The following is a 12,429-nucleotide window of genomic DNA, read 5'->3' as shown; positions in this document are numbered from 1 at the left end:
GCTCTTTCCCAGGACCCTGAGATCATTACCTGAGCTGAAGGCAGAGGCTTTAACCCACAGTGCCACCCAGGCGCCCCTTTAATACATCTTTGAGATCTTTTTCTTTTAAGCACATAAAGAGCTTTACTGTTCCCATTCCATGTCTGAATAGTACTCCTTTGTATGAATACAACTGTTTAAGCAAACCCGTGTGTTTCCAGTCACTTATTATATGCAATGCTCTAACCAACAAACTTGGCGTACAAAATTTTGCCCATTTGTAAGATGAATTCCTAAAAGTAGATGGGTCCAAGGATTTGTCATTTTGATAAACACAATGTGGGTTTTTTAATTTTTATTTTTACTAAAGTATACGAGCACATAGATTTAAGAATCAAATAATTCTAGAAGGTTTGTTATATTAAAAAAAAAAAAAGAAACCTAAAGATACCATCCTCAAAGGCATCTCTATTAACCCTTTTTTTCCCATTTACCCCTCTGACTGGGTGACAGGCTGCTCCGCGAACTTCCGTGAGTTTCAGCATCCTCCATCTACTCTCCGCCACGGAGATGAGGCCGCGGCCTTCCTCTCGGGTCCTCATCACACTCCTACTCAACCTCCCGCACATCCTTCCCACGGGGCCTCCCTACGGCAGCATTTAGGGGCTTTCGCACCGCACGTCCCGCGGAGTCCCAGCACTTGCCGGCGACTGAGACGCCCCCGGCCACGTGGAGCCCCAAAGCCCCCGGAAGCCGGCGGGGCGTTCCCGCCCCCACCCCCGCCGCGTGCTCCCTTCCGGCGTTCCGGCCTCGTAGGCTGGGCCCAAAAAGAGGCGGAACTCCCTAGTCCAAGGGCGGTTTCCCCGCGGGACTGAAAAGCGGCGTGCACCGGGTGTCGCGGGAGCAGAGTCTCGGTCCCCTGCTCCCGCGACATGGCTTTCAACTTTGGGGCTCCTGCGGGCACCTCCGGCACCGCTGCAGCCACTGCGGCGCCCGCGGGTGAGTGATCCTCTCGGACCTTCTCCGGGAGAGGAAGGGAGGCCTCCGGTCCACCCTCTCGGTCCGAGATTCTCCGGGTGGCGGATCCCGGGGGAGGGGGAGGGGGAGTCTTCGGCCGCTCGGGGGGTTTCGTGCTTCGGGAAAGGGCGGGCGGCGGCTGAGCGGGCCCAGGCCACTCCTGAGGGGGCCGCGGGGGGCTTCGCGGCGCAGCCTGGGGCTCTGGCGCTGCGCGTGGGTCCCCGCAGGGCTCTGTCCTCCCACGGCTGGCTTCCGGCCGCCGGGAGCCCTCCTGGGAGACACTGGGGGCGGCTCCTCTTTCCCGCCGCGGGAGACCCGCCCGGTCCTCCGCCCCTCAGCCGCGGGGCCCCCGCTCGGGCCTCGCTGCCGGGCTCGGGGAGATGCGGGCCGGGGGGCCGCGCGCTGCGTGCGGCGCTGGGGTCCCTGCGGCGGGACGTCGCGCTCGCGCTCCTCTGTCCGGTCCCCGCCTCCGCCTTCCTCACCCGCCTAGAGCCCGGGCCGGGTTTGTCTTCGCCCCCCCGGAGCGCCTGCTGACTCCGCTAACCCTGATCTCGCTTTCTCTTCTTTCTCTTCCTTCTCCCTCCCCCGTTCTACATTTCTGTTCGTTTCTCTGCCTCCGCGCCTGTCAGGATTTGGTGGGCTTGAGACTGCCAACTCCACCGCCAGTGGGTTTAATTTTGGGGGTTTCGGATTAACTGCTAATCCCGCAGTGAACTTTAATATTGGGAACTTCGGTGTTCCGACGACCTCGGCGACTCCGTTCAATTTTGGTAACAGCCTGGCAAGCGCAGGTAGATACTGCGGGTCGTCTGTGTGACGAGCGTCGGGCGCCGGAGTCCAAGAATATTCTGCGATTCCTGGTTTGGGAAGGAACACGACCTGTCTGACGAGGGAGGGAAATTCGTGTCCTGGGGTCGAATCCAAAGCATTTGTATCCAGTTTTGACAGTCTTAAAAGATTTGGGTTTGAGAAGTCTCTCAAGGCATAATGTTCCTTTGTTAAACTTCCATTCAATGGAACCGAATGTACCTTCCAAGTGATAAGGATTTTTGGAATGGGTGATTCTGAGTAGAAAGTGTTTTCCAAATTGTTACGATCTCTCCCAAAACAGAAGCCCGGCAGTCAGGCCCACTTCTCTGGGATTCTTGGACTCCTGCAGTCACTTTTTTCCATTTTTCTTGCATCTTTCATTGGAATTTCATTTGATTGTCCTTGTGTTTCCCGAGAGAAACAAGTCTTATGCGAACAGCAGTACCCCGTCTTGTTGTTTTAAGGTGTGTAGCAACCGTAATGTGTTCCTTGATTCACTCAGCGGATTAGGATACGTTTCTATAAGATACGTAGTTATAGAAAGAGCCCCCAGGTTTTCACTGGATTTTTTGAGAAATGAGCAGAGCGATTTAATTTATTGTAACCGAGCGTTGAGTTCTAGTACGTAGGCTAGACATCTTTGCATAAAAAAAATAATAATGAAGATTTTAGTATCTGTATGGATTGAAGCTCATTGGAAATTTGCAAAACAAACTATAATGTGTATATATGTGTATATAAATTTAAAATACGTCTGTGTACTTTACATACAGTATCCTATGGAAAAGTCTTGTTCCTCTGCTGCTCGTATATGAATTTATTGTCCGTATTCTCTTACATTATGCCACTTACGCCCATGCCAATTATATGCATTTTGTAAACAGTATTCCCTAAGATTTATTTGGGTGTTTGTGCAGTGTTTGTTACTGCAGTGCGAATATCACCTTGGCATCTGATTTGAAACGTTTTGAAGAATACTTGAAACCTTGGATTCCAAGGATAAAACTGTCCATTATTGTTAAGGTATATTTAAAGTGATCACGTATCACTGTCATTGGTATCTTTATTTTTCCCTGTTTGCTTAAAATTGGCACTGGGTGAAACGACATTATTTTGAAATTTGTGTTTCCAAACAAAGCCACCGAGCTTGTAATTCAGCAACAATAAATAAAGTTACGGTATTTGCTTGATTTCATGTTCATTTGGAGTTATCACTGTTAATTATTGAGTTGTGGTAATATAACTGTATTTTAACCACTTTTATAGATGTTCATTAACTGAGCCTTCAGCAAAGGGATGATAGAAATTCTGGTTTATTTTGTGTCTTTGCAGATCCACTATTACTAATAAACATTTTTAGTATTAGGAAGCATGATAAGATACTAATATTGTGTAGTCAATTCAGAATATAGAATAGTTTTTCTGTAGAAGGGAGGAATAATGAAAAAGATTGAGAACACTGTTCTATACTTCTAGGTGATATTTTTAAAATCAAAATGTTTATGGTTTCCAATACTGCAAAAAAACCTACAAGAAAATAGAGTATTAGGTTATGACTACAACAAACACTGTATTTTTAAGTAATTTTCCAAATCAAAATTATATGATGAATATCAGAGGGTTGGGGTTTTTTCCCTCCTTATATGTTTTATGTAACATGAATCTGTCTCTTATACTAGAGATATATGAGATTAAAAGTTAGAATTGCAAAAGCTGTGGCATAACTCCGCACTAATGGTTCAAACCTTTCTCTTAAGATTTTTGGCACCATATTGGTAATCAGGTAAAAACTGACAATAAGAAAAAAACAAAACAATATTAGATTGTTTGTATTCCATCCCATTCATATGTCAAGTTACATATGGTTAAGATGAGTTTCATTTCTAAACTTACCTAAAAACGAAATTTGTATATCTGTCAGTTGCCAGTCTGGGACAGAGAGCTGTGCTAGTTCTGCTCTTTCCTTCCCACTGCCTTCCACTTGCGGGGGTGTTTCCCCCTTATCTCTTCCTTCAAGAAACATGTTCCTGTAAGGAGGGGAGTATGTTTCCTTTGGGAAGTTCCTAAAGTTTTCATGAAGACCAAGTGGAAACATAAGCTAAGTGAGCATAGGAGTTCATTCACCAAAGCCAAAGTTGCAAACTGGCACCACCGTCTGCCAGTATGATGTGTTGGACACACTATTTTAAAAATATTTGAATTTCTTGCCAGAAAAAAAAACTAAATTAGGGTTTAAAATTCTGTAAATTTCACATAGAAAATCTAGATCTTGTGTTTCTCTTGGGAAAAATGGGAGTATACAACACTACTAAACTAACATTCTCCCTCAGCAGTAATCTGCCGGAATTTAGAAACTGCTGCCACTTTAAAAAAATTGTTCACATGGAACAGTTCTACCAGTCAGTAAACACCCAGTCCTTCTCACTCATTACTATTCTCAGCCTAAATCTTGTAGGCATTTGAATTTGCAACACCTGCCCTGAAAGTACATGCATAGTCATTTTCGAGTTTGTTAAGCATGGTAATAGGCCTAACATGTTTTCTCAGCTGTAAGTGTTAAATCAGCCCTTTTGTCGAAGGGTATGTATTGCATTGTGGTATTTCTGTTTGAAATATTTACTTATTTCTTGCAACATTCTGACTTGATTAGTAGTACAGTTTTTAAAAAATTGAAGTTGAAAGTAGAGAAAGGAAAAATTAGATCAAAGTATTTTCTTTTTACGTGGCAATGATGTAAAATAATTTGGAAAAAATTACTACGTATGCAAAAGATTTTTCCTCTCTCTTTCATTTATCCTTTTTAAATTAGGTGGGTTTGGAGGATTTGGGACAACAACTACAACAGCAGGCTCTGCATTCAGCTTTTCTGCTCCAGCTAACACAGGCACTACTGGTAAGAGGATATCTGAAGGCATTTGTAGATGTAAATGAGCTAGAGATCAGATTTTTTTTTTTTTTTAACTTACGCAATTTAAATTTTTCCTTCAAAGGACTCTTTGGTGGTACTCAGAACAAAGGTTTTGGCTTTGGTACTGGTTTTGGCACAACAACTGGAAGTAGTACTGGTTTAGGTACTGGTTTGGGAACTGGACTGGGATTTGGAGGATTTAATACACAGCAGCAGCCACAGCAGACGAGTAAGTATGAGAGGTCTTCATCTTTCTTCAAATATAAAACTGTAACATATAGCCAACATTGAGTGCACTGTTGAGAACACTTTAACAGATATCTTTTTGTGAAGATTTATCAGTATTATGTTCCACAAGACTCCGAAAGCGACTTCTCATGTTTATATGTGATAGCAGTTGCGGAGACAGACTGGCATGGTCAGGATTATGAAGCCTCTGTGTGTGATAGCATTCCGTTTATGTTGTTGCTAAAAGTAACCCAAAAAGGAGAACTGCACAGGAGTACAGCTTAATGAGTTGTGTATAAGGTGAACACCCTTGTAGCTACTGCCTGTGTCAGCAGGCGGCCTCTGGCCAGCCACTTGGGCAGCCCCCACATTGCCCGTGCAGTCCCCTCCCTGTCAGAGGAACTGTAGTCCTGTCTGTCGTGGTCACCTGTTCTTTACTGTATAGTTTTGTCATTAAGTTTGTAAGCATTATTGTTTAGTTTTATGTGTCTTAAACCTTTGTAAGCTCCCCTGTTGGCCCTCCTTTTTTGTTTGTCCAGTTTGTTAAAGAAATGCGATCCTTATCCTGTAGGATTTTTCAAGTCAGGACTTACTGTATTGCATTCCTGCGGTGTAGTTTAACATACTTTGTTGTCTTCTGTGTTTCTTGTGAATTGGGCTGGATCTAGGCACTGTCTTACGTGGATAGTTCAGTTTTTGTGGGGTTGCAAGACTGCAGGTGGTACCGCATCCTTTATCAGGAGGTATATGTGAGGTCAGTTGTGTCTGTTTTCGGTTGCGCTGGCAGCAGCCGTGGGGTTGCAAGGGGTTTCTCAGGGGTTGCAAAGTGGTACTCCAACCTCGTGACTTCTTTTCCGTGTATTGTAATACTTTTTAATATTTTTTAATTTACTATTTGGTTGATTCTTTCCATATTTATAATTAGTTTTCAAAAATAAAGAGTTGGTTCCCTGTGATTCTCCAAAGGAGACCAGTTAATTTTTACTTAATATTAGCAACTTAAGTATTTCAACTCTTTGGTATTTTTTAATCTGTTGCAGTTATTGATACTTAAATTGTTCCATCTTTGGCCTGAGATACAAGCCTCTTCAGGTTGGCCTCGAGTCCTTTGGTACAAGCTTAGAATTAGTCTTTGATAGCCTCCCTTCCCAGCTGGTATGGCATATGTTCCAGGGCTATCTTTATGGATTAATTCATGTAACTCTCACAAGAATCCTGTGAAAGAGTACTCTTGTTATCTCCATTTCATAGGTGAAGAGAGAAAACAGAGATTGTGACTCTTCCATAGACCTCCCAAGATGTAGAACAGAAACATAAATTCAAGTTCTTTGACTTCCAGTGTAATGCTGTTTTCACTATTCCAGTCTGCTACCTCTTAAATCACTTTCATTTCATTGTTCTTAGGTAACTTGATTGATTGGCTAAAATTCATCCTACTCAATTATTGAAGATTATTAGTTTATTAAGCATGAATTTCAAGAACTATCTAGCCAGTAGGACAAAGAAAATAGAATAGTAGTCTCAGTTCTTCTTTCTAGTATTTTAGTCATTTCTTTTTTCTGTTATCCTGCAGAAATACAAAATTTGTTGGACATCTGAGTACTTTAGGAGAAGGAGAAAGTGGATTTTTTTCTTTGTTTCTTGAAAGTCTCCCCAACTCTCAGTTATTATAATTACACTTTCATTAGGAAAAATGGGACTTTGAATTTGGTTTTATTCGTTTGCAGAATAAAGGGACTTACTCAGTTACGTAGCAGCCACTTCTGACGGTATATCGTACGTCAGGGATTAAGTATCTAAGGTTGAAAAGCCACAGTTCCTGCATATAGCCTACAAGGAGACAATAACGAATGTCTAATTAGAATAACAAACATCCACTTATACAAAATACATACATAATGTGAAAGCACTAAAATGCGTCCCTAGAAGGTGCTGTGGAATACAGAAGAGTTGAATCTTGAATTAGTTGGATAGAGTCAGAAAGGGGAGTTCCAAGTGGAGGGAAGAAGTGGCAGGCGCATCCTTGCATGGCAGAGCATGATGAGTTTGGGAGCTGCTGCTGTAAGGAGTTTCGACTTTAATCTGCAAAGATGATGGAGCTGTTGCATTAGTCTTAAAACCCCTGCTTGAATGAGATGCACGTTCTCTGGCTGTACCTTCTGTGCGATGTCTAATCTCAGTTAGCTGCTGACTTCTGGATGGTACCTCTTATCCATTGAAAACTTTGGCAACTGGCTGTTAGTCCTCCTTTTCTTTTCAGCTTCTCTCTTTCTGGGTTACTTAAACATCACGTGGCTGTATATTCAGACAGCCCTGCCGTCTACCTGTCATTCCAAAGACCTCTTCCATTTCCCTTAAACTTCTTACCCCGGACCTTGGCAACATCTGAAAATGTTCTAATTTCAGAATCACGAATGTGAACATCCCATAATCTATTGTTTTTTTTAGCCTGCCTTTTTAAATACTTCGAATATAGCTGTTCCTAGACCTCATTAGGTCTTTAACCGGTGACATTTTCATTTAGACCGTTAGACCGTTAGACCATTTAGACCATTTTCTGTTCTTCCATCAGCTCCTCCTTATCTTCACTGCCCTCCCTAATTAGCTAATTAGTCACTGGTTGCCCGTACCCTAAACTTCTTGTCATTGTATCCTGTGCCTGAGGGTTTAAAAAAATCCCGACCTCGGGAAAGCCCAATTGTCTCTCTAGGTGCAGCTTGAGAAAATCACACAGTACAAAAGATTGAATAGGACCTCTAAATTCTTAATCACTGACGTAAGTTGGGGCCTCAGCATTGCCTGGTAATCCTTGGAAGTTTATTTAATGTATTCTCCCACCTTCTGTAACAGACCTTTATTCTCTTCAGATCTCAGATTTCTCTGCTCTTTCTTTCAGCAGATGGCCTTGACCTCCACTTCAAAGAGAAGATAAAATCCCTTCTTGCACTGCAGTTCCTCAGTCTCCCACTGCCAGATCTGCTCATCTGCCTCCCTCCATACTCCTCCTTTAACCTTCCCTTGTGCTGTGGATCTCTTTCTTCCCAGGGGCACTCGGACTGTGGATTCTTCTAGCAACACTCCTCTCCCCAACGCAGTCTTCAGCTTCTTTCCCCAAGGATCCTTCTTACCCATATTTAAATAACCCGAAGTTTCTTTTTTTCTTAAAACAGTGGCCACAAAACAAAACAACTTTAATCGCACAGTCACATTGCAGTTGCTCTTCTCTTCTCTTCATAAATGTGAAATAGGAAAAGGGAGATCTCTATCTGTTGTCTTCTCTTACCTCTCAGCCTGCACTGATCCGGATTCTGTTTTCTGTATTCACATAGTTAAGATCATTAGTCCTCTCAGATCCAATGAATACGTACTGTTCTTTACTCACATGAGAAATTTAACACAAAAATAAGAGTAAAATGACCCCGATTCTACTGAATAGATTCAGCAAAAGTCAGAATTTGCCACACTAATCATCTCCTCCTCTCTTCGCCCCCCCCCACTTTTTTTTGGATTGATGAAGTATTTTTTTTTAAGATTTTATTTATTTATTTGACAGAGAGAGAAATCACAAGTAGGCAGAGAGGCAGGCAGAGAGGGGCGGGGGAAGCAGGCTTCCTGTGGGGCTTGATTCGAGGACCCTGAGATCATGACCTGAGCCTCGAAGGCAGAGGCTTAACCCACTGAGCCGCCCAGGCGCCCCTGCAGTAAATAGCTTGTAGAGCTTACAATAACCAGGATTCAAGTCTTCTGGCTTCTAGTCCAATTCTTTACAATTTTTACATGTGCCCATTTGGAAATTAATATTATCTCTCTGGAGGGTAACAAGAGACCCTCTCTAGCCCTGTAGCAGCCGCAGTGACCCTGTGGTACTTAGAACCTGTCGACCTGAAAGAACACTTAAATAGCGGCTCATATAGCGGCCCTGAACTCAGAGCATTTTGGTATTCGTGGTTTTTCTGTTCTCTCTGTACCATTTGTATTACTAAGAGCTTTAAGTCACTTTACTTTTTAACTTTACATATTTATTTTAAAAGGAAGATTTGTACTCCTGCTATAAATGGAAAACCAGTATCATTTGCCATAAAGACAGGATAACTGAAATCGAGTACACAGAAAATGTCATAGTGCTAGTAGATTCCAGCTAATACTTTTGCCTCAAGCCCTGAGCCTTGTTCTTTCCCTTGGTAAAACGTGGAATAAGCAGGTGCGAGGCGTTAAGGGCGGACTAGCGCCAAGCTGAGACTTCTAAAATGCATCATCAGATCATGAAAAGAGAACTGTTGGGCATGCGCATTAGTCCGTTTGCTGACCCAGCTGTTGCCGGACAGCTGTAAGTTCTTGTCCTGGGGTTACTTGCCTCCCGCTTTGGAGAATCTGATCTGATCTAACAAGTTTACCCTTCCTATTGGAGAAATTGTAGCACAGAGAAGTTAAGTGACTTGCCCAAAGCTACGCGGTCTGCTAAAGCTTTTAGCTTAGAATCCTGATGATTGGTTCATTTGTTGTTCTTTTTACTACATGTAAGGCGAAGTGCTCACGTTGGCACTGATGAAACACTGGTATAATGATTCTTTTTGCTTATTTTGGGTCCTCCAGTTTGTATTTATTCTACACATATAAGAGCAATAAAGGCTTAAAAACCCATTCTGCAGCTTCACACACTTTACTTCTCCATATCATATCCGTATGTGCTTTTTTTTGATGTGGGTCTGATATGAACCCAGCTGATGTACTGGTAGTAGAATTGCTTGTATTAAGAAGATAATCATTATAAGGATTGTCCCAGTATATTAGTTTCCTAGTGTTGCCATAACCAAGTATCACAGACTTAGTGTATGTATTAAGACAATACAGATTTATTATCTTACAGTTCTGGAGATCAGAAATTCAGAAATGGGTTTCCCTGGGTTGACATCAAGATGTTGGCAGGGCTGTTACTTCTTGAGGCTCTAAGGGAGAATCCGTTCCCTGGCCTTACCCAGCTTTTAGTCTCTCTTCGCATTTTCTGGCTTGTAGCCCCTTCCTTCATCGTCACGTTTCACTTTGACCTCCCTCTTCCCTCTTCAGGACCTTTATGATCGTGTTGAGGCCACTAAGTGCTAATCCAGGATAGTCTGAACTCAATCTCCTAATTTCATCATATCTACAGAGTTTCTTCTGCTGTGTAAAGTAACATATTTACAGGTTCCGGGGTTTAGGATGTGGACATTGGGGGGAAGGGGCATTATTCTGCCTACTATACCTAGGGTCTGAATTGATTGATTGGTTTTTTGTTTTTTGTTTTTTTAAATACTAATTATGGGGTACGTTTCTAGCATTAGGTGGTCTCTTCAGTCAGCCCACACAAGCTCCTACACAGTCCAACCAACTGATAAATACTGCAAGTGCTCTTTCTGCTCCAACGCTATTAGGAGATGAGAGGGATGCTATTTTAGCAAAATGGAATCAACTGCAGGCCTTTTGGGGAACAGGAAAAGGATATTTCAACAATAACATTCCACCAGTGGAGTTCACACAAGAAAATCCCTTTTGCCGATTTAAGGTATTAGTATTTCTTTTGATCCTCACTTGAAGAGTGTGTGTAAGAGAGAATGTGATACTTGGATTAAAATCATATGAAGAAAACAGTTGCTTTGTCTTTAGTACTTTTTGAATATGGTATAATTACACTTTTGTTTTAAGGATACAGAAGTTATTAAGGTGAAGTGCTTTCTTACGTACATGTGATTGAAGGTGACCAGAGTATGAATGAAGGGGAAGGGATGATCAAAATGTAATTTAAAATTGAGGAAAACATGTTAGAAGCAGGGTGGTCTGCTTGGCATCTTGAAGTAGAGACCCAAAACTAGAATTTAGTGAGAATCATCTGACATTCTCCAGGAATGTGTACTCTAACCAGCAGAGTACTGGCTAGACAGGTTGTATGTTCTATTTGGCAGGTATCATTCTGTTGTCACAATTATAGCTGGATGCTAACGCCATTAAAACAGTATAATCTTTTTCTTCTGATTCCATGCCTACCCGACAACCTTCTCCTTTGAATTCGACTTCTCAGAGATTGTTTCGTCAGCCAGTGAGAGTATTTAGGTCAACTTGATGGCATATTATTCATAAATAATGTATTGCAATCCAGTTTGTACTCCAGCCAGTTTTTTAGAAAGACGCGTTTACAGGTTTTTGTAGAGAGCGCGCATGTGTGTGGGGTAAGGGGTAGACAGAGAGAGAGAATCCCAAGGAGATTTAAAGAGAATCTGAATCTTGAATTCTTCAAGAGAATCCCAAGCAGATTCAGAGGACTGTGGAGCCTGACTGGGGCTTGATCCCATGACCCTAAGATCCTGACCTGAGCCTAAACCAAGAGTCAGGCGCTTAATCGACTAAGCCACCTGGGCAGCCCAGCCACTTTTCAGTGGCACAAAAAGAAAACAAAACCAAACCAGTTTTTATTGCCTGTGTCTGTCTCTAATCAGTACATATGTAAGCCTTTGTGTGGGGCTGGGAGACTGAGGGTCGGACCCTTCTCAACGTGGTTGAACGACAGAAAGTGACCAGCTTCTCTTAGTAAAACATCTGTTATCACTCTAACAAAAGGAATTTTTAAGTGTATATAATTGGAATTTTAATACTTTTGTGTAGTGACTAAGAGCTATGTAGTGGACATAGATTGGATATAACTTTTTTTTAAGTTGATATATAACGTACATATGGTAAAATGAGAACTAGTCTAGAATGAATTTAAATTCTTTTTTTAGAAGTTGGATTATGGGGCTCTTGGGTAGCTCAGTTAGTTAAGTATCTGCCTCTTGATTTTGGCTCAGGTCACGGTCTTAGAGTCACGGGATATAGCCCTGCAGAGGGCTCTTCACGCAGCAGGGAGTCTGCTGGAGAGTCTCTCTGTCCCTCTCTCCTTACCCCTCCCCCACAAATAAATAAATCTTTTTTAAAAAGTTGCATTATAAGTGGTGACAAAAGAAAAGGCTTTTATCTAAAAGGGTAATTCCTTAGGTATAATTTATCATATTTTATATGTTAAAAAGTAACATGCTTCATATAGTTTTATATTACATGAACCCATAAAACGACGTAGATATTCTTTATAGTGTTATACGTTTGACGGTGTTATTCTACTTTAAAAGTATTTATATTTAGAAAAAACTATAGTAATCATATCTTCGCTATATCTAAAACTTAGTTTAGGATTCCGTAAGTCAATATAGTAAAATAAATTAGGTCTCGGTCCATGACTTTTGTGGTCCTTTTTTTTTTTTTTTTTTTTTAAAGATTTTATTTATTTATTTCACAGAGAGAGATCACAAGTAGGCAGAGAGATAGAGGAGGAAGCAGGTTCTCCGCTGAGCAGAGAGCCCAATGCGGGACACGATCCCAGGACCCTGAGATCATGACCTGAGCCGAAGGCAGAGGCTTAACCCACTGAGCCACCCAGGCGCCCCATTTTGTGGTCCTTTTTATAATGACACGCAGAATTGTTT

The 12,429-nt window shown here is 42.0% G+C and overlaps 1 protein-coding gene across 3 annotated transcripts in view; it reads left to right on the top strand.

Moving 5' to 3' along the window:
* Positions 1-834: 834 nt before the first annotated feature.
* Positions 835-12,429, top strand: part of NUP54 (nucleoporin 54) — a 35,843-nt gene continuing 24,248 nt past the window's right edge. The window contains exons 1-5 of one of the 3 annotated variants that reach the window (XM_047719575.1): positions 855-978; positions 1,626-1,787; positions 4,616-4,699; positions 4,797-4,943; positions 10,255-10,481. In XM_047719575.1, the coding sequence (XP_047575531.1) occupies positions 912-978; positions 1,626-1,787; positions 4,616-4,699; positions 4,797-4,943; positions 10,255-10,481 (687 nt within the window). In that variant the 5' untranslated portion in view covers positions 855-911. Of the gene's footprint in view, positions 979-1,625; positions 1,788-4,615; positions 4,700-4,796; positions 4,944-10,254; positions 10,482-12,429 lie in introns of all 3 variants that reach the window. The other 2 variants (XM_047719572.1, XM_047719574.1) reach the window with 2 other exon arrangements.

The sequence above is a fragment of the Lutra lutra genome, chromosome 2, assembly GCF_902655055.1.
Source record: "Lutra lutra chromosome 2, mLutLut1.2, whole genome shotgun sequence".
In the NCBI taxonomy this organism is placed as follows: domain Eukaryota; kingdom Metazoa; phylum Chordata; class Mammalia; order Carnivora; family Mustelidae; genus Lutra; species Lutra lutra.
This window is presented reverse-complemented; position numbering and strand designations above follow the sequence as displayed.